A 22,949-nucleotide genomic window follows, 5' to 3' on the forward strand; every position below is an offset into this window, starting at 1 on the left:
TTTAAGATAATGCAGAGTCTTTTTGACCCCGACTGCGCGAAATATAAAATAAAGAAGGTTGTCTTTGACTGGTCGTCTTGAGAATTTTTTAATTATACTCGACTTTTCTTTTAATTTTATAAACTGAAAGAATCAATTGATTACTTAAAATATTCAGAATTCCACGCTAGTAGTTGAAGAGTACATTTTTTTAATTATAAGTCTATAATTTTAACAATTTAATTAATTACAAAAATGATTGGTCAAGAATTTAGTGTTAAAATAAAATGTTTCTGTCACTTTTTCAGGATTTTAATATTGATAATGTGAATTATAACGATATGTTGGCAAACGCACGTAATTTAATAGTATTTTTCTAATTACTTATTGAAAAAATTTTTCAATAAGGTAAGATAAGCTTCTGTAATAGTTAGTAATATGTCTTTTCAGAAACTTTATTAGATACAAAAATTTATTAGAGACATAATTAGAAAAAAAAATTTCTGAAAATATGTTTATTACGGCTTAGTCTTAGTAATGTTAATAAAAAAAATTTTTTTAATAAATTTAAAAAATATCTCTTTACCAATTGAAAAACTTAATGTTTTATTTATTATACTGATAATGATAATAAATGAAAAGAAACAGTCTACTTTTTTTTTTTTTTTTTTTTTTCAAGTAATTTATTTTATTGAGATCGGGTTTTCTCACATCTATCAAACTTCGCCTCTTATCCAAAGTGTCAGACATTTACTGATAACAATTTTAATCGCAACAAAGCTTAACGTATCGCGTCTTTTAAAACTGCGGTTGTATTAATGTTCGAGATAAAACGAGTAAAGAGAGAGTATTTTATTATTAGAGAGTATTTAAAATAAAATAAAGGTGGTGATGATGATAAAAAGTAAAATAAAATGATAATAACAATAAGTAATGAGAAAGAATAAAATAAAAAATGTATAAGATGAGTTGGCTTAACGTTGAGCAAAGAATTTTCCCCTTGAAAGCGTCGTGAAGAGAGATTAACGAGACATGGGCGTCGGGACGCCTCACTCACGGTAATAATTTTCCAAAGTGTATAAACGAAAATTTGTATGCTCGCAATAGCACCACAGGCAATACGAGTGAATGAAAAAAAAGTTTTTAAAATTTTTAAATTGTCATGTACGAATAATCCCGGTGCTGTGATTGGTTATTTCGACATTAAATTATCCGTGGAATTTACATTCTGTGGAATAAATATACGTATTCAGGGAATATTTAGACAAAGAAGTGTTAAAATAAAACACTTAAATTACACGTTCAATTTTTACTGGCAGACTTTCGGTAGTTAAGGCTGTAGGTGCACTTACAAATAATCGTCTGATTTTAAAAAATAACTTGGCATAATATATTTATATGTATGGATAACGAAAAAGAATAAGAAACAAAGAGGATATAAATATTGGAGCGCATCATCGTTAATCAAGTAAATCTATGCGCTATCTTGAGCCAAAAAATTTAAGCAATTTTTATTTAAAATAAACATCAGAGCCACTGAAAAAATTACATAGTTTTTAAATTTGTAGGCGGTAAAGATATAAACCAGCTAATGTCTTACGTACAAAGAAATAATAAATAAAATAAATATATTAAAGAAAAATAATCAAGTAGTCCATTTCAATTCGACCTTGAATCACCTTGTGACCTATTCATACGTGACGAATTATAATCAGGAAACAATTATTGATCGCCAGTGTGCCAAGATCGTGTCGATAATACATATATATATTGGTATAGTATATACATATATTTATATACGTACTGAATGAGTAATATGTTATATATATTAAAGACTTATTACTTATTTGTGTAGTATCTCACTGTAAAAAATTTCTGGTCTCCAGGTGGAATAAAAATTTTTAGCACTTATATATAATAGCTTAACAGTAACATTATTAAAAATGATTTATTTTTTAATGCATTAGTAAAAGATTTAGTTCCTTATAAAATAAACCTCTTATCAATTTCGTAACATATTTTATTTTTGAGAAAGAATTCAAGCTAAAAGTAAAAAATTCTTCAGAGTAGCTTAATAAAAAAAAAAATTAATTAACAAAAGTTTTAAATAAAAATTGAGAGCAAAGTATTAAAACCTTGAAATTTGTTTTTCAGAAAATTGGATTTTTGTTTCGTAGTAATGCATGGAACAGAATTTAAATTAACAGTAAAAATTCAAAGGATTTATAAATGTGGACACTTATAACATATAATTACGAGCTTTTAATTAAAAATTTAGTACTAAAGACATTTTACACCGTTTTATTTTGCATCAAGTTGATCGCTTCAAATTTTTGAAACCATTTTCACACAGAAATTTTTCTTCAGTGTATGTGAAAAAAAAAGTAAAAATGTATAAATATATATATATATATATATATATATATATATATAAAATAGATCGTATACACATGGAGACTATCATCAAAACGGTTAGGACTTTTGGGGTAGGTAATAGTGCAGACGATTTACGATAAAACCATTGATTCGATGAGCCAACTTTATCTCCAAAACATTCTCCCTCATTGTATCTAATGACCCAAAAGGCCTGAGGGAAGAATGAAAGAGATAACGAGAAAATTTTCATAGTTATCCTGATGTAAGAAAATAAAAATCTAAAAAAATAAAAACAGTATAAAATAAAATGGAAAAAAAACAATGACGAGCAAAGGCCTACAGCCGGACTAAGAGACGTGGCTTTTCGAAATTGCATTCGACCGCTGCGGTGACCCGAGGCGTTTCTGGATCGTACGATGACGATGAGGCCAACCAGCGGTAGAAGGTGTGTAGGTGGGCAAAAGGGGGAAAAGGCGGGATGAGAGGGAACCAGCAACTACGAGCGAGTAGCCGCGGGGAGAAAGACGCCGAGAGGGAGCCAGATGAAAGAGCGAGAGGAATATTACGGGGAAGAACGCGTGGAGACCAGGTTCACGACGAGCAAGAGTAAAGAGTTAAGAGTTAAGAGTTAAGAGTTGAGAGTTGAGAGTGTACTGTAGGGATCGCAGAGGTACAAGAGGAGAGGATCAAGTTTAAAGAAGAAACTGGTGGTCTAGCTCTCGAGAATGCTTTTGAGATGAGTGAATTGATGCAAGAGTTCTGAGGAGCAACCGTGAGGTCGACAATGATGAAGAGGAAACTACGGTAGTGGTATTGCATCTTCATGTACTAGATTTTTACGTGCACATGCACATCCACATCCACATCGAGATGGAGATCTACACACACAACCCTCCTCTTCATCAGCAACAGCAGAAGCACCAACGAATGTACGCCTGTACACGCGTTACTATGCTACGGTGTCGCCTCCTCGACGATTCGCGAGCGAAACACACCCGGGAATTGACTGATGAACACAAGAGAATACACATCACATCATTTGATATTATATCGTTTGTTGCATTTAATACTTTTACATTGTATGTTGTATATTGAATGGTATCAAAGCGCCACGCATCAAGACGTTCGCAATAAACTTAATTTTTTTTTTTTATTTATATATACACATATTTATACACGGTGAATTATTCTCCCAACAACAATTCACTTATGTACTGGTTAATATATGCAAAAACTCTATAAAAATCTTGGAAAATGTATTTATGCATACATTATATTATGCGAATAACGTGTTAATTAATTACTAATTGTTATATTATGCTTTTTTTAAGACATATTATTTATATGACTCAACATTACGGTTAGCTGACTTTTTTATTAGGTGTAAAAATATTTTCAATTAAAATCATTAAGTAAAAAATATCTTAATCGATAAAATGAAAAATTTTAATTTAACTATTTGAAATAATCAACAAAGAGTTAAATATTTTATTAATTAGAGCAATTATTATTTATTTATTAAAATAATTTTAATTTATAATAATACTATTTAATCTCTGTTTGGATAATCGGGGAATGCAAAGCCTCTGCAAAATTGGCAGCGTGACAAGTAACCGAGTTGGGTATATCAATTTAGATATCCAAAAATATTTCTAACCACTGGCTTATGTGTTAAACGTCAAATGTTGTATAAAGAAGGATGAAAAATAAAAAATAGAAAAAAAAAATAAGCATTAAATAAAAAATGAAGAATGACATAAGAAATTTAAAATAAAATTAATGCTGGGTAATAGGCACACACTACTTATTTCTTGTAAATAAGGAAAAACGAGTTGAGATTTAAGGCAAAAAAAAGTTTAATATCCGACAAATTATCAAGTACTTGGATAAACTCGAGTACATGTTATTGAAGTTGTATATGATGTTGTGAAAAACGGTATGAGTGTCATCTTTTTCGCATTGTGTGATAAGAATGTAAGTTTCATGACGCGTTCAATGTCTCTCACGATTCCCCTTTTTGCAAAAAAATCTCGAATAAAAATAAAAAAATAACCCGAAGACCAGGAAAAAAATGAGGGAGCACCAAAATGACTCGACATCTGGCACGAATGAGATACACGTGTCGAGATATACGACGCTCAACCGTATCTCAAGCAATATCATGTCGACACACATATAACAAAGAATACCAAGTAAGAATGCAATAGACTAACAAGTAAAGCTCCAATCTATACCACACTAGTTTCATCGTATAGTTGTAATAGTGAATAGAGCCTTTAAATTAAGTAAAGATGATGCTGTAATTAGTTGTTTAATAAATTTTATGCAAGCAAAAGACCCGCATAATCAACAGTCAAGATATTTTACTTGAATTTAACACAAAATGCGCGATATATTGCTAAGATATATTATTAAAATTATAATTATAATTATAATAATAATTATTATTTGAGCTAGTAAGACGTAATCGCATTTGACTTACATAAATACTTGTATATAACAAGTATATAAACACACCTGCCTATAAATGTAGTTAAATTCTTAGCACGACTGATAGACTGAGACTAAACTCATGGCATATTAACAAAATAGAAAAAAAAAAACTTATCAAAAATGCAACAGCAGTAGTAAAGTATTCCTAATAATCGGGCCAGCCGATTGCAGAAGCTTGGGACCTGCATATACATGTACGAACGTACGCTCATACATACATGCATTCGTACATACACAAATATTATTATTATGCAAAACGTTGTATACGTTAAATATAGGATATACATTATCTGTATGCAGTGTGTTATGTGTGTTGCAAATGTGGTGGATTATTTAATGCTAATAATCGCAGTCAAACAATAGCCAACACACTAAGGATCACTGAACTTGTGTCCTTGTGATTATCTTTGTACACTTTGTTGAGATTCTTTATCATTATAACATCTGGATCGACACAATTGTTTTTATTTAATATTATTTCATGCGATATATCTATTTATTATAGTATTACTCACCACTACACTTGACGCCAACTTTGCCAGTACCCCAAATGTAATCTTCACCTGGAAAGTTTATTTAATTAATATTAATTGAGATTTTTTATCAATGCACTGTTTGTTATTGTTTTAATTGTAATAAGTAATTAAAAGAATAAATCTTATTAACTGATTAATTAAAAAAAAATTAAATTATTTTTTTTACGGAAATTTAAATAAAATTAAAATTTTAATAGCTTATAAGAAATACTTTTAACACAATTCATAGTGATAGTAATATTTAGATGTATCGAGTATATTTATAAAAAGATGTTTAAAAAATAAGTCTCTAAAATGTCTAGTGAAAATAAACTTCCGGGTTCCATGTAGATAATAATATATAATACTTACATTGCACACATAAAATAGGCGTCACGAAGTAAACATCGACAAGATTATGTCTAAATTTATCAGTCTCCGAATTCGAGGGTCCAACTATAAAAAAAGAATATATTTGCTATTAATTTTATTGCAGAAAAATTAAACGACGCAAATGTTTTTAAATTAGGGTAATAAAAAATAAAATAAAATCAACAAAAAAAAAAAGTTGTAAACTTTCTAATTAATGTCTGTAATAAATAGCGAATAAAAAATTATTATTTACCATAAGGGCCATTGCTAAGTGTAACGTAGGATGACTCTTCTTCGTTATGAGTATCTAGATGAGATAAAATATTTCCTTTCAGCATTAGGAATTGTTCGAATATAACTCTATAAACTGTAAAACAGAAAATTAAAATTAGTTGATAATTTAAACATTAAAATATAAAAAAAATTAATTTAGTAAATAAAATTTACCAGGTACAAAAGCTCGAATTTATCACGCTGTCAACGTGACTATTTATTTCAAAAGATAAAATTTATTTATAAAGTTTTTTGCAATAAAAAAACTCTAAAGGTTCTTTAAGTCTCAGGAAGATAATCCTGGATATGTAATAAACGGAATCCGTTTTTCATGCATCCTTTAGTCACAAAAGTATCTCCATAACTTTTTAAAAACTAAGCAAGAAAATAAACAATTAAATTTATTATCTTGCAAATACTTTTATGCATTTATTTGATTACTTTATTATTAATCAATAATAATATATTGTATTGGAAGAGAGTTAACATACTTTATCAAATAATTATTTTTATTACTATTATTTTATTAGCACTCGATGAAATATGCTCAGTCTTTATATAAATCATTAGAATAATTGTATACTGAGCTATTGCTCTATTTTTTAATTAATTATTATTGATGATGACACATAAAAAAAAATTGTTATTAAAATGCATCTAAAAAAAATTATCTAATATTTTTGACAATCCTCGTGTTTCTTGTGATATTTTCTTGGATATTTATTGAGTTGTCGTATTACTTTTATTTCAAATTTATGTATTGTATCCATACAATTTTGAGTATTTGCACAACAATATGCTTTGCTTTTTTTTATTTTATTTTGTTTTCTCTTTTTAAATTTGTTTATTCAATTCACATCACAGATTGAGCATGACTTTAGTCCTGTAAATAAAAAAAATACTTTTTATTTATCACATAACAATAGTATTTCACTACTTAAATAATGATAATAATAATAATAAAATAAAAAATGATAATAAAATCAATAATGATAAAAGATAAATAAAATAGATAATAAATATTTTATATCGTGCATTTAAAAATTTTATTTTATAACTGCATGTCTATTTATAATCAAGCCAAAATTGATAAAATTAATTCATTTATAAAAGATTTAATTTGATTAATCATTAATACTAATTTTATGAATCAATTTTACTTATATTTCAAGTATAGATGTAAAAATTAAGTTTTTTTTTTATCAAATTTGTCGGAAATCATTATTAGAAATGATAAAGTTAAAACTAATGATAGCTAAGCTAGTGTAATGATATTAATTAATTTAATGAGAAAATTTATTATAGATTTGAAGATATAACTTTTTTAATTAAGTTAAATGTAGTACACAAAAATATGATTTGAGAAATTGAATCGTTTTTATAAAAAAAAAAAATTACTGCAATTTAGCAAAAATCGATTAAAAATTTGCAATGCTCAAAAATTTTAAAAAGTTTACTTATCATTTAATTATTTTCATTGTTGACGAATAAAAAAAAAAATAAAAATTTTATAAAATTATTGAAATATCAAAATAAAATAAAAAATTTAGCGGTTGAAAAAAAAATGCTCGACTTTTTTTGGAACACATTAAAACGGCAAGGAAACTTCTGAGATGTTGATACAAAAAAATAAGGACGCGTTAATTAAACAATAAAATGTAATAAATAATCGTGACTAAATTCGTATCATAATTTGCACGGAAATTGATTTCCGTCACATGGCGGCGGATGCTACGTTAAGTATCACGTCTTTCGCAGCTTAAAAAAATTAATATATATGCATCTATAAATTTATAGAGTAAACTTAAATTTCTTCCCATTACGAACGTACAAAAATAAAATAAATACGTTTGAAAATAACTGAAAGAAAAAAAAAATTAGCGAATAGCAAAAAAAGTAGCAAGCGAAATGACCAAAGAAAATAGTATAGATGTTACAATAAAAAGTTCAGGTATAAAAAAAAATGTTTTATGAATTCTTACTTTTTTTGAAGCAATAAGTCTGATTATAAACATATACAAAGGCACACTTATTTCCTGGATCAAGTATTAGTTGCTTCAAATGGTAATTATATGAACTTAATGTCTCCAGTGATAATAATTATTGTTTACCTTAATCACAACACGACGACAACTTATAACCCATAGATGGAAGGCAGTAGGAGTCACTGGCTGCATTTTTACACCATTCTTACACAAACCTACACAGATGGTTTCATTTCCTACTGTTTCTTAAACACTCGCTCTTTTATTTCGTAACAATCGACACCCGATGACGCCACGCGTTTCTGCTTAAATTTCGCCGCCATTTTTCGCCCTCACCCCGCGTAAGTTTCTCTTACTTTGAAAACATTTTAATCACTTTTTATTAAACCACTTAAATAATTTATCAATTTAAATAAGGTAAAAGCCCCAATTATTGACGCTATAAGAGACAAAGTTATGATTTCATTTTTTTTAAGCAATCAAATATAAATATCGATGAATTTTGTTTGTGGTAATGTCTTCAGTAATGTTTTAACTAATCAATTTCTTTTTTTAAAATGATACACCAATTATTGACGGGTTAAAAAACTGATTGATCTAATTATTGACGTACCGTAACCCCAATTATTGACGCCCCTACTGCACATGCGTCGAATCATTTGGTTATATTGTTATTTATCAAAAACTTGATATAAAGTAATCAATATTATTAAAGTTAATTAATAATAATTTCTATGAATGAATAATTATTATGAAAAATATAACAATTTATTTAAAAACTTATTTAACACTAAAACACGCCGAGTTATTTGACAGTTAAAAGCCTTGAATATAATCGCATATATAACGTATTTTATACTTAAAAAAAAAAGGCGTCATAGCGCTGTCGACTGGCTGTCAATATGGGATTCACCATGAAAATTATGAACTAGTTATTGACTCCCATTATTTAAATATCATAAAGCATACAATTAATTTCGATTATTTAATTTTATAAATATTTCATATATTGTTAATTAAAAAAAAAATAGATCATATAATTACATGAAAAAATTAATTTAAACTCGGCAGTTAAAAAAAAATGCTTTTCTAACCAAAGTTGTTAAGAAAATAGACGCTCGTAAGCTGATTTGATGAACTGGTGCTAACTTTATTTTTTTTTAATAATTAATATTTAATATTTTTAACTGAATGTGATTTTTTTCAATTTTTTAATTAATTAGAATTTAATAAAAATTTATTTGATCGTTATTCTTATTACAGATAATTTAATATATTTAAAAATAATTTAGGGTGTCAATATTTAGACCCCCGTCAATAATTGGGGCTTTTACCTTACTTGAATTAATTATGCAGTTTATTTAATAAATAATTATAATTCAACATGCGTTGAAATTTTTTCAAACCACTAATTGAAACAAAATAAAATTTATTTATTTAACTCAGTTTTTTTTTTAATCACTAGTTCAATATTTTAAAAAAATTAATTAAAATAACATCTCTTTTAAATTAAAGAAATTTTTAGAAATACTTGTATCAACATTAAAACTCAAAACTCGATAAATTTAAAAACTTATAATTCGATACGTTAGATAAATTTATTTGTTATTATTGATTTAATATTAACAATTAAATGCGCTTAATAAATACTTTGAATTTAAATAACTAACGATGATTGTTTAAATGAATAAAAAATACCATATGTGAACTTTGTATTCAGTAAGTAAAATATGAAATAATTCTGAAGAAGTTTTAAAGAAGAATTTGACGTGACTGATATGTCTGATGCAACAGATTAACAAAACTGAATCATTTCTGCGCTTCAGCTCTGCGCAACTACGGACGACAGCTGATGTAACTTCACGCACCAAAATCCCAAAATTCATTTTGAAATATCCAATTTTAAAAGTTATCAATAATTTGATCTTACCTTTAAGCTTCAATTTACATTTTTTAATTTTATTTTTAAATTTCTGTAATTGTCGTTCGTCGTACATCAAAACTTTAAGAAGGATTTACATTTTTTCTCTCTCTCGCCCTCTATTGGACAAATGAAAGTATCTCTGACATACATACTTGTACAACAAATGGAATCTTAAAACGCATTTTATACATAAATAAATGAAAATTTTCCAAAAAAGCGCTTCTCTCTTCGATAGATAATTAAATTATCTATCGAAGAGCGAAGCGTTTTTTTTTCGAAATTTTATCACATACATGAGAAAAACACGTTTGAAAATCAACTATAAACCGCTCTTAAGATAAACATTTTATAATACTAAAGTTACCCGACGTTTCTAATCTTTTTATTTTTTTTTTCATTCATTAAATTGAAACAAAAAAATATTTTTTTTTAATTGCACATAAGTTTTTCAAGTTTTTTACAAACGAAAATGTTTTTCTTATTTTTTTGTTGTAATTTTTTCAATAAAAAAAAATTATAAAAAATTTTAGATATCAGCTAACTTAATTGTCAAAAACATTTTAAAAATAAAAAATTTATTTCAAAAACAGCTGTTGTATAAACTAATATAACCTATTTTACAAATATTATTTTCACATTATTAAATAATATATAATAATTCCATCAAAATTTCTATAAACATTTTTTTGACGACGAACCAAGTTTAATTATTTGATGTCAAAAAGTACGAAGAAATAACAAAGTGTCAAAATATCGATATATTGTATTTATTGTTATAATTTTAAATATAATAGATAAAAATAAATATAACTCGCAGTTTTATTTGTATTTAAGACCTCCGACTTCTCAAAAAAGAATTTGATACATTAATGAGTGTTTATGAAATAAATTTAAAAAAACAAAAACAAAGAAAGATAGAAATACTTGGGTTAACCATAGCAGGAAAGGTAGATACCCAAGAATAACCAGTAAGTGACAATGCCCAGTATTGTTGTTTACTATGAATAATTACGTTTACTAATTTAATTAATATCCTGACTTTTCAAATCAAAAAGTGTAATTTTTTCAGCCTCTGAGAAAAGTTTTCAATCAATTGTTACAACTTTTTAATTTTCCTAATAAATTAAAACTACAATTTTTTTTATTATTCTTTTGTTAACCTCAAACATTTAAGCGTCTTATTCAAACAAAGAAGAATCGTCAACTTTTAAAATTCTTGGTACTTTTATCTTAAGCACACGATTATTTTACTGACAACATGAATCCAAGTAATATTGTTATATTTTATTAATTATAATTTAGTATCTGAATTTAATTAATAAGACTAATATTTATTTTTTATTATTATGTTGACAGAAAGACTTAAATTCACGGTGACCGAGTCAAAATTTAAGTTTACAGTGGATCATATTTCGAAAATAAAAGATTCAATCTCATCACCTCAGTGTGTCATCCAGCATTTACCTTGGAATATTATTGTTAAGCCAGAGTATGAAACTCAGAAAGAAAGACAACCTCTTGGACTTTCTATTATTTGTGAAGGAAATAATACAAAAAATTGGACGTGTCTGGCTGATGTTCAGTTTAGTTTATATTCCAGTAAAAAAAATCGAAGACCATTTTCCCGACGTAAGTTTTTTATTAATCACACCATTAATTATCATAACAATCTGCTGACTTTGCTTTTTTGTTTACAGAACTTCAACATTTGTTTAGCAGTGGTCAATGCGCTGCGGGTTTTAAAAATTTCATATCTTGGCAAGATTTAACTGATCACAAAAAAAGTTTTATTACAGATAATTCTATAATTTTTGAGGTAATAAATTTATTTTACAATACACAATGAAAATTAATTTAACATGTATTTAATAATTTTTTAAATTCTATAACAAATAAATTATGGCAAAAAAAAATTGACATTTGAAAATTAAAAAAAATAAAAAATGCAATTTTTCAAAAATGACTTTTTGGGAAAAATTTTTTTGTTAAATAAAATTAAAAAATTGTTAAGTGACTGCTAACTTTAGTGTCATCAATACGCAATATTGCTAATAAATAAAATTGTTATTAATTTTTTTTCAATCAATAGGTTTGTGTAATACCAAACATACCTGATAATGAATCTGATGAATGTAAGTAATTAAAATTAAAATGAAAATTAAATTAGCCGACATTTGAAAATTTTGATAATTTATTTTATTGAAAAATAATTTTTAAAAAATTAAAACAAAAATTTTCACAGGTAGAAAATTTGAAAAATTATCCGCGGAATTTTTTAAAAATAGTTTTTTAGTTCTGATTTTTAATTAAAAAAAAAAAACAAAAATTTTTGAATGTCGGCTAACTTAATTTTCATAAAATTAAAAACTGGAAGTGATAAATTTTTATTTTTAACTTCAAATCTCTTCATTTGATATCATGATGGGAATTGTATTTTTTCAGTAAATAATTCGCTGACAGAAGTGAGATTTCGGCATACTTACAAAAATATTTTGAATATGCAAGAACCACTTACGCTAGGCCCATTTATAGCATATGATTTAGCATGGAAGATTTTGGTGAAGCCGCCATCAATGATAGTATCAGTTGAACCAAAGTCTATTGGATTATTTTTACAGTGCAACAATGAAGTTCATTCGGATACCTGGAGCTGTCGTGCCCGAGCTGTATTAGGAATATGTTCTAGGACAGAAAAAAACGATGATACTATTTCTCGAAGTACTTTTTAAAATTGTTTCTTAATTGAAATAAAATTATGAATTTTTAATACCTTTGTTTATTTACAGCAATTGAACATACGTTTTGCAGTAAAAGGAACACAGCAGGTTGGGATAGTTTGGTGTTGTGGAAAGATTTATTAGATGCTGGTAAACAGTATATCAAAGACGACTCGATTATTGTTCAGGTAAATTTTATTAATTAATCCTCAGAGCATTGATATCAATTTATGATTATAATTTGTTTTTTTTTTTTTAATAAATTAAATTAAATACTTTTTACAGGCTCACGTTTTTCCAGAAGAGTTTAATTTATGTGGTAAGAAAAAATATTTTTTTCAATTTATTGTATTTCATTTTAAATTATTAATTTCATTTTTACAGCGTATTTAAGCGTAAGGGAAGCAACATTTTGGTTTACAGTAAAAAATATTTCCACATTAAATGAAATTCAGTCTTCATTGCCATGCTTTATAGCAAATATGCCATGGAAAATAAGAATAGGTCCCGTTAAAATCAACGGACAGAAGTCACTCAGTTTCTTTTTAAATTGTAACGAGACAAACAACGTAATAGCATGGAGTTGTAATGCCGACGCGGAATTACGTATTGTTCCTTGTAATGATGACCAGAAACCTTTTACCAGAAAACTGTTTCCAAGAATTTATTCGGTTGGACATGATAGCTGGGGAACTAAAAACTTCATGATGTGGGATGATTTAGTAAATCCAGAGAAGGGTTTCATTGAAGATGATTCTGTTATATTTGAAGTAAAAATTTTTTTTACATTTTCTATACACTTAATAATTGTAAATAAATTTCTGTATTACAAATAATTTTTAATTTTTTCCTCAGGCATACGTCAAAGTTATTGATTAAATCAATGAAGGCACGCTTGATTATTTTATTTACACGAATGTTAAGATATATATTTATTTTTTAATGTTAAAATTAAGATGCTTCAAGCTTCTAATTAACTTAATTATAAAGAAACAACTTGAAGTAGTTTTGAAAATACATTTACTTATCAGTTATCTGTTTAGTTAAAATGTACTGCTGTCACAAATAGTTGAAAGTAATATTGATTAAACCTTTGTTAACTTAGTTTATAAGGATTAATAAATATTTAATTGTAAGGCGCTTTTTATTTTATAAAATAAAACTTTCTCTTCAAAAAAAAAAATAATATTTCTAATTAGTTATAAATTTCTAGAATTATAAGTAAATAAAAATACATCTTTATAAATCATTTTGTTTAGCAGCTTAATTTTGCCTACTCCTCAACCGGTACGGAAGTTGCATTACTCTTCCCCGGAAGAGGACCACCTCTTCGCCGCAAGTAACCACTCCTGGATTGCCAGAACCTTCCACGCAGAACTCCTTTCCTCGAGATTGGCGCTAGGGCCTTTCATCATCAGTTTTGTGGTTGCGCACGAGTTTGGGACTGTGTCCCTTCATTAGCTGCTCCGGAGAGCTTGGTTGCGGAAGACTGCGTGATTGCAATGATACCCCTCGTGAGAGAAGACCTTTGGCGCTCCAGGAAACAACAGAGAGAAACAAGCAGAGAGCTGAGACAAGCGATGATGGTCACACTGCGACGAACCCTTAGGCTTCCAACATGACTCGTTGGAGGTGCCTGAAAACTTTGAATGATAAGAAGAAACTAATATAATAATATAAATATTAATATTAATAAATAATAATATTAACACTACTCGAAAAATTGTTATATTTTACAATTCTCTAACCAAGATGCATCTGATAATTTTTATACAGAATTAATCATCAAAAAAATTAAGTCAAAAAATTCAACATGAACTGTAAAAAAAAATTACAAGTACCTGCGAATTGAAAAAAAAAAATTTTTATCAAAATTAATTTGTTAAAAAAATTTTTTTAAAATGTCAGATGCCTGTTGATTTTAGTATCATCATATTCTTACTGTTCGCATTATTATTACTAATTTACGTAATATTGTTTAAATTAATATTACTGTAGAGTATGATAATTGACAATTTTTTTTTTTTCAAATTGATAATTGATTTTCATTTTTTTTTTTTTTTTGTCATTTTATCGAACATACAAGTTGGTATTGTAACTGAACCATTGTAAGTAGAAAACGTAGTTAGCGCTAAATGCAAAGAAATGAACCAGAGACAATGATAGCACGATTTATTCTAAACAAGAATAAAACTTAATTATAAACAATTAATGAAAGTAAATAATATTGTTTCAACTCAAGAAACATAAAAAATCAATTAGTTGATGAAATTTTTGTTATTTTTATAATTTTTACAATGGTTAATTTTGATGGTAGTGAGTTAATTGATTCTTTTAACCTCAATTCATAGTTGGTATCAAACATCTGTCCCATACAAAGAGTTTTTAAATACTTGAAATATCTAATAAAGGAAGTTTTGGGTAACAATAAGATAATGGACTCAGGTAATTATTTTTATTATATTTACTGATAATTTTCAGTCACTACATGACGTATATAACTTAAATACTTATAAATGTAACCGTCATTTGAAAATTGCATACACACAATGGCAACAATTAGAATAATGAAGATAATTTCTAATATGGTTATTACAAAATTTTCTATACCTTTTTTCCAAATTATAGAAAAGATCATAAATAATAATTGAAATACAAAAATTTGGTAATTTAATTGTTATATTTTTTTAAATTATATTTTAGAGAACTCTCAGTTGACTACTGTGACAGAATCAACGTTCCAGTTCACAGTAGAAAACGTTTCTGAATTAAAAACATCAGTTTTATCATCACCAGTGATATGCCAACACCTCCCATGGAACATTGTGGTAAAGCCAAATTTTGAAACAAGCATTGGTAAACAACCTCTCGGGTTTTTTATTACATGTGATGGAAATGATGGAAACTCTTCAAAAGACTGGATGTGTCAAGCTGCCGTTGAATTTAGTCTGTACCATTGTAAAAAAACCCGAAAACCATTCACACGAAGTACAATTTTTTAACTTTTTTTTACTAAGCTAAAAGATCCAGTTATTGACACTGGCGTAATTTTATTTTAATTAAAAAAAAAAAAAACAAATCAAATCTAGTAAAGTAATAAATATAATTTTTGAACTATAAATTTTAAGATAATTGATTTTCTGAGAACATTTTATTTTTTTAATTAGAATAAAATTGCATGTGTCAAACAACTAGACCAGTGTCAATAACTGGGTCTTTTACCTTACAATTAAAATCTTGATTTTTAATCATCTAAATTCAATTATTTGTTTCAAGGATTTTCACATATGTTTTGTATTGAAAGAAATACTGTCGGTATTGAAAATTTTCTACTCTGGGAAGAAGTCATTGATGATGCTAACGGTTATGTCAAGGATGATTCTCTTACTTTTGAGGTAATTGAATTTAGTGTCTTATCACAATTTAATTTAAGTATTAATCATAATAAACGCATAATTATGTTTGTTTAGGTTTGTGTAATGCCTGAATTGCCCGACGATAAAAAAGGTAAAAATTTTTAATATTAATAATTAAATAATTAGCTTATGTTATTTATTTTATTTTTTTAATTTACAGCTGATTTCTCTGTAACTGAAGTTGTGTTCCGACATACCCTGAAAAATATTTTAAATATCAACAAGCCAGTACAACTAGGGCCGTTTACAGCTTGCGATTTTGCTTGGAAAATTAATGTTAAACTACCATCTAAAAAATTACTAGAAAAACCTCATTCTCTTGGACTTCACCTTCAATGCAACAGAGAAGTTTTCTCAAATAGTTGGACATGCCATGCTCGAGTTGAATTATGCTTACTCTCTCGAAAGAAAATTCCAGAAAAATTGTATCGAAGTAATTATATCAATTCACGTCTTATTAATTGTTTACTCATTCATAGTTAATTCATTTTTATATTTATGTATCAAGTATTGCAACATCAATTTTCAAGTAGAAACAACACAGTAGGAGTTGAAGATCTAATTTTGTGGAAAGATTTATTGAATGAGGACAAAGGGTATATTATAAATGACTCCATCATTGTTGAGGTAAAATTATAATAATTATAATCATAAGAAAATAAATATTTATGCATAGCACTTTAGGCAATCGTAGGCTATGAATATATGTTCATATATTAATTAAGGGGGAAAATACGTGTAGAAGGCCGTTTTTATGCTGATTTTCATTAATTTTTTTAAGGTATAAAAAATTAATATTATTTATTAAAACTATCAGGTTATTTTATAGATATATTTATGAGTATTTTTTTCGTATTAAACAACAATATAATTTAACAAATAGCGGAGATATCAGCTGATACATATCGTAGGTTGTCATCCGACTCAACAGTTGGTGTGTAATATAGAAGCTACAATTTTTATCTGAAATCAATGGCACAGAAAAATTATTTTTTTTATATGTGAATCTTCTTTATGAACCCCAATTCCAAAAAAAAGTAAAAATTTGCATTTTTTAGAGGGCTGTTACAATGTCGTGATTTTTTACCATTTTTTCATATATTGTTCATAATACAAAAAAATACTTGAAATAAAAATATCTCTTCAGATTGAGGTTCATATTCAGCGTAATTGTATAAAGAAGAGTAATTTTTCTGTGCCATTGAATTCAGATAAAAATTGTGGCTTCCATACTACTCACCAACTGCTAAGTCGGATGACAACCTACGACGTGTTTTAGCTGATATCTCCGCTACTTTTAAAGTTATATTATCGTAAAATATAGAAAAATATAAATATATGTATAAAATAACCTGATAGTTTCAATAAATAACGTTAATTTTCATACCTTAAAAAAATTAATAAAAAAATCCGCAAGAAAACGTCTTTCTACACGTATTTCCCCCCTTAATAAAAAAAAAAACTTTTATTAGGTACACGTGATTCCGGATAAATTTGATTTGAAAGGTAAGATTGTTGAATTTATACCTCTTTCTTCAATAAAATTTATAAAATCATCAATCTATATTTTTATAGCTTACTTAAATGTAACTGAAGCAACATTTTGGTATACATTTGAAAGTGTGTCAAAAATAAATGTATCTAGACTGTCACCGCCATGTTTCATCGGGAATTTACCGTGGAGAATAAAAATTCTACCGAATAAATTAAAAGACGGACTTGCACATTCTTTATTCGGATGTTACATATATTGTAACGAAGGAAACAAATCCAAGAGTTGGGGTTGTAATGCCATAGGAGAATTACGCATAGTCTCAAATCAAAAAGGAAGACAAGCTTTTGCTCGAAGTAAGATTTGCAACCAATAATACTTAATCTACTTTGAATTGATAATTCTTTTAATTTTTAATTCAAATTGATTCACTTAGAATTGCTTCCACATCACTTCGATGGGCAACACAATAACTGGGGGTTTGATTGTTTCATGCTGTGGAAGGATGTAATAAATCCGAGTGTGGGTTTCATACAAAATGATTCAATCACTATTGAGGTAACAAATTTTATTTATTCAAATGCTTAATAATTATAATTCAAAATAAACTCTATATGAATACTAAATTTATATAATTTTCAATATTTCCATAAGGCATGCGTCAGGATCATTGGTGAACCTTCTGAAACCATTCTTATAACTTAATACCGAATCGTTAAAATCGAAGTAATATTTGATTAAATATTTTAGATTCTATGTTCTTTGCAACTCATTTTAAAATATAATGAAAATTTTAAAAGCAATTTTTTTTATGGTTTATAAAACGACTTTTAAAGATTAAAAATATAAATAAATCTAGGACTCGATGTATTATCAATAATATTATATTGAACAATGTAATTAAGAAAAAATTATAATAAAATGACTGTATTGCTGTGTTTACATTTTTAATAAAGACTCTATTTTATGAATGTTATTAAAATTAAATACTTTAAATGTTGTATTAGTCTCTTAAAAATTTATTTTTCGAATCATAATCCGGAAAATAAAAAAAAATTATTTTTAAAATAGTTTAAGTTGAGCTAAAAAATCTATATTAAAAACTATAGGTAGCTGCACTGTCATCTTCACATACGATGTAAAATTTTTTTGAAACAAAATTATAAAAAAAATGTGTGTGTGTGCAAGTCACACACGGTAGAAGTGAAACTTCTGAAAAGTCCCTGAATAAAAATACTAATTGAAAAGTATTGAAAAAATGAACAGTCGCTTCATGTAAACTGTATATTTATAAATACATAAAAAAAAAATTAGGATTATTGAAAACAATTAAAATCTCATCATTTTCGATACTTTTTAATGAGTATTTTCAATCAGGGGTAGGCTTCGAGAGATTGAGATAGATATATAGAGTATCAAAAGTATTATGATAAATGTAAGATTAATTATTTTTCACCGAATTTAAAAATTATTTAATATTTTAATGGGCTTGTTTAAGTTTACTAAGTTCTTCGCTGGACTGAGCTTAGATTAGTATACCTTGCATTGTTTTCTTACAGATATTCTTTACAGAGAATGTAGACACTTTTAGTTTTTGGTACATGATCTGCTAAGATCTCCCAAGAGCTTAGTAAACTTGCACGAGCCCGAAGTAAACAATTATATTACATATACTACACATTATTAAGTCTCTATATTTTCACATTGAACAAATGACACGAGAGGTTTATAGTAACTGAAATATGAAAAAAATGCTCTAGTTTCAATTTGATTTATATATCTTTGGGGTAATAATTTACAAGTAAGTTAAAAGACCCGGTTATTGACACTTTCAATTTTATTTAAATTAAATAAAACAAATCGACTCTAATAAATTAATAAATATAATTTTTGAATTATAAATTTTAAGGTAGTTGGTTTTTTGAGAAGATTTTATTTTTTTAATTAGAACAAAATTGTAAGTGTCAATCAACTAGGCCAGTGTCAATAACTGGGTTTTTTACCTTACACGGAAAAAAGAAAACTCAAAAAATTACAATATATAATGTAACGTAGCGCTCCTTGGTGAAAACTGGAAAAATTACAGTTTCAGATTGTAATTATTACAGATTGTATAAGAATTACATTGTAGAATGTAATGTTTACATTGAAAGCTCTGAAAATTAAAATTCAAAGTTTAAATTCAGAAAAATGTTATTTCGAACTGTAATTTTTCCATTTTTTAATACAGCAGGACACTTATTACTATTTATAATGTAATTTTTCGAGTTTTCTTTTTTCCATGTAAGATCAACCCCATTTTGGGCCACAACTAAGTGAAAAATTAAAATTTTTTTTACTCTGCTTGTTTTTACGGCGCATTTGAGATAAAAATGTCGTGAAAGAAAAAAATAATGATTTCGATAGCTTTTTTGCCTTCAAAAGGAAAAAATTTTGGTTTTAATTTTTTTTTGATAAAATTTCTATTTTATATTTTTTTGATGTTTTAGATATACTTTTTTTAAAAAGTACATAAAAAAACGAACAATTTGAAAAGAAAATCGTTCAATTTGATGAAAAAAAAAATTAACATAGCTTAGCTTGGGTTGATCCCACTTGTAAATAATAACCATCTTTGGAAAACAGCGTCAATTACTGTTTTTGATCTGATAGTTTTTGGCATATGCGGCAAGTCCGCATATCATCCCAGTTGTCACAAAGAAGCACTAAAAACCAAATTACCAAATAGTTGCTGCATTACAGCGTGTATTACGCCTTCATCACCGATTGAATCAACTTCTACTGCTCATATACAGCCCTCACGTTTCAACTTTCAAAGACCGCCCAGTGTTTCTAGTGTTAGTCTGCGAAAATCGACTTTGTCTAGCACATCGACTCAGTCTAGCTTCAAATCGTTAACTTCCTCACCAGGAACACCGCCTATAGTATCTGTAGGAGAGGATTCTGTTTTTTCTCCAACAATCATCTCAAATTCACCAAAAATGACTGAATCCTCACAGAATAAACCAGATTGGTCTAATTTAAATATGGACGAAAAAATGAATTTGTTGCTTGACATTTCGTTTAAAAACAGTCAACAAATACAAAATTTCTCAGATAGCTTAAGTAAACATAGTGAAGATATAAAGAAGTTGTCTGAGAAATTTGAAATGAGCAACGATAAAATTACCAAGCTATCAGAAGATTTAACTACTGTAAATGGAATATTAGCTGAGGTCTCGGAACAACATGCTTCTTCCGTAAGACAAATCAAGAAACTGACAGATAATGTGTCTTCAAATACCAAGAAATGCGAAGAAAATTTCAATTCTATTGTGTCTCTAAATTCTAAAATGGATTCGCTTATAATTGTACCTAATTCTCATCAACAACTTGATTCTTCTTCTTCGTCTCAATTATTGGTTTCTGGTGTTCCTGAGACAGTGGTGTCTGAATTATCATCTTCGATAATTATAAAACAAATTCTGGATAAACTTGAGCTTTCTAACCTTGAAAACGACATCCTGAACATTCGGATATTAAAAGGAAAGAATGATCATTCAAGAAAATCATCATTCACTTCATTTATTGTCAATCTTAAATCACCGCAAATCCGTGATCATATTATTGATACCAAACGTCGCTCACAGAAGCTGTTAGTTAAAGATACTTTCAAGATTAATGGTATTTCTGCATTTGGAGGACAAGTCTTCATAAATGAATTCTTGCAAACGGAAACCTATAAACTTTTAAAGCTTACCAAAGCAAGAGCCAGAGAAATAAGCTACAAATATGCATGGGTATATAAAAGCATTGTTTATATAAAGAAGAACGATGATTCAGGAAAAATTGCCATTCATACTGTTGATGATTTAAATAAATTAGAATAGCCATCATTAAACCAGCCTACTATTTCTCCTACTACTCTCAAATTACTAAGTCTTAATATTATTGCAGCGACTTGTTAATAATGCTATTCGATTCATTTTTAATCTGAGGCGAGATGAGCACATCACACCATATCGACGGTCATTAAATTGGTTAAATGTAAAGTCACGGAGGTTATACTTTCTAGCCTGCGTGTTCTTCAAATTGTTATCAACAGGCGAACCAAAATTTCTACGTGATTTATTTATTGAAGAAGACCCTGTTATCAGACGATCACAAAGAATAGCCAGCAGAAATAATAATGTCACTTTTAAAATACCCAACTTTGTTACCACAATCTACGAGCATTCGTTTGTTATATCAGCTATACGGTTCTGGCAAGATCTACCTCCTGAAATTACAAATTCTCTTGGTCTAGAATCCTTCAAAACAAAAGTATTTGATTTTCTTATAAATCTCGAAAAATGACAAAATAGTGAGCTGGTTAATAAGTTTAATATGTTTAAAAACATTATGTCCATTTGAACATTATATAAATTCTATATTTTATACTATCATGCAAATTTCATATTTCCATTATGTATATATTAGCTGTACTTATGTGAATTATAATTTTATGTATATCATTTTTGCCATTCGGCTTTGTGCCTTGGCATTTACACCAAATAAATAAATAAATAAATAAATAAAAATAATTGTAAAATTAAGGAGATGAAAATATTGAGGCTGTGTTACAGGTCTACTCATAAAATCTCTACTTACAGCCATCAACGACATCTGCACTCAATTACATTTTTATTCAAAATTATCTTCATTCAGTCACAGCTTTATTCATTTAAATGTTTACTCTGATTCAACTTTATTCAATATTATTTGCCTTCAGGTAGAACTTTAATCAGTTACAGCCTTACTCAAATTCAACAGTACAATTACAACTTTGCTCAGTTTCAATTGTATTCATTTTCAAGTCTACTCCCTGAATTTTTAACTCAGTTACATCTCTATTCACAAAGAATTTATTCACTTACATTTGTAATCATTTACAACTGTACTCACGTTCATCTCTACTCACAAATTTATAGTTAATTGATAATGTAAAAATTTGTGAGTAGAGATGAACGTGAGTACAGTTGTAAATGATTACAAATGTACGTGAATAGATTCTTTGTGAGTAGAGATGTAACTGAGTTAAAAATTCAGTGAATAGACTTGAAAATGAATACAATTGAAACTGAGCAAAGTTGTAATTGACTACTGTTGAATTTGAGTAAGGCTGTAACTGATTAAAGTTCTACCTGAAGGCAAATAATATTGAATAAAGTTGAATCAGAGTAAACATTTAAGGTAGTTGTAGCGTGATAGGCATTTCAACAGAAAATTATGAAATTTTTTTTATTGAAAGATAAATATATTAATAATTCACTACCAAAATTTCAGATCAATTGACCGCACCGTTTTTAAGTAATTAATTTTCGAAATTGCATCTTTTACACGTAGAGGTATAGAGAGATGGTAAAGTTAGTATGAAATCTTTGGCCCA

The 22,949-nt window shown here is 27.4% G+C and overlaps 3 protein-coding genes across 3 annotated transcripts in view; 2 read left to right on the forward strand and 1 right to left on the reverse strand.

The window, feature by feature from the left end:
- Positions 1 to 6,439, reverse strand: part of LOC123259870 (phosphatidylinositol 3-kinase regulatory subunit alpha) — a 48,626-nt gene extending 42,187 nt beyond the window's left edge. The window contains exons 1-4 of the mRNA XM_044720644.1: positions 6,183 to 6,439; positions 5,989 to 6,102; positions 5,736 to 5,819; positions 5,364 to 5,411 (exon numbers count right to left, since the gene is read on the reverse strand). Of these exons, the coding sequence (XP_044576579.1) occupies positions 5,364 to 5,411; positions 5,736 to 5,819; positions 5,989 to 6,073 (217 nt within the window). The 5' untranslated portion in view covers positions 6,074 to 6,102; positions 6,183 to 6,439. The remainder of the gene's footprint in view (positions 1 to 5,363; positions 5,412 to 5,735; positions 5,820 to 5,988; positions 6,103 to 6,182) is intronic.
- A 4,338-nt stretch (positions 6,440 to 10,777) lies between these two features.
- LOC123259871 lies at positions 10,778 to 13,769 on the forward strand. Its single transcript, XM_044720645.1, has 9 exons — positions 10,778 to 11,185; positions 11,274 to 11,546; positions 11,615 to 11,733; positions 12,007 to 12,049; positions 12,360 to 12,635; positions 12,704 to 12,822; positions 12,920 to 12,953; positions 13,019 to 13,404; positions 13,490 to 13,769. The coding sequence occupies exons 1-9, from the start codon at positions 11,176 to 11,178 to the stop codon at positions 13,511 to 13,513; spliced, it is 1,284 nt and encodes a 427-aa protein (XP_044576580.1). The 5' UTR covers positions 10,778 to 11,175; the 3' UTR covers positions 13,514 to 13,769.
- Positions 13,770 to 14,747: 978 nt separating this feature from the next.
- Positions 14,748 to 18,331, forward strand: LOC123258773 (BTB and MATH domain-containing protein 38-like). Its single transcript, XM_044718986.1, has 10 exons — positions 14,748 to 15,079; positions 15,338 to 15,622; positions 15,911 to 16,029; positions 16,105 to 16,141; positions 16,211 to 16,483; positions 16,559 to 16,677; positions 17,523 to 17,556; positions 17,626 to 17,898; positions 17,979 to 18,100; positions 18,197 to 18,331. Exons 1-10 carry the CDS (start codon positions 15,070 to 15,072, stop codon positions 18,245 to 18,247), a joined length of 1,323 nt encoding a protein of 440 aa, XP_044574921.1. The 5' UTR covers positions 14,748 to 15,069; the 3' UTR covers positions 18,248 to 18,331.
- Positions 18,332 to 22,949: the final 4,618 nt, after the last annotated feature.

Source organism: Cotesia glomerata, linkage group LG2 (assembly GCF_020080835.1).
Source record: "Cotesia glomerata isolate CgM1 linkage group LG2, MPM_Cglom_v2.3, whole genome shotgun sequence".
NCBI classification, from domain to species: Eukaryota; Metazoa; Arthropoda; class Insecta; order Hymenoptera; family Braconidae; genus Cotesia; species Cotesia glomerata.

Excerpts from the sequence above, each read along its gene's own strand:
- LOC123258773 (XM_044718986.1), top strand. Across the intron at positions 17,557-17,625 it reads GGATAAATTTGATTTGAAAG|CTTACTTAAATGTAACTGAA; the intron begins GTAAGATTGTTG and ends ATATTTTTATAG. Across the intron at positions 18,101-18,196 it reads ATGATTCAATCACTATTGAG|GCATGCGTCAGGATCATTGG; the intron begins GTAACAAATTTT and ends TATTTCCATAAG.
- LOC123259871 (XM_044720645.1), top strand. Across the intron at positions 11,547-11,614 it reads TCGAAGACCATTTTCCCGAC|AACTTCAACATTTGTTTAGC; the intron begins GTAAGTTTTTTA and ends TTTTGTTTACAG. Across the intron at positions 13,405-13,489 it reads ATGATTCTGTTATATTTGAA|GCATACGTCAAAGTTATTGA; the intron begins GTAAAAATTTTT and ends TTTTTTCCTCAG.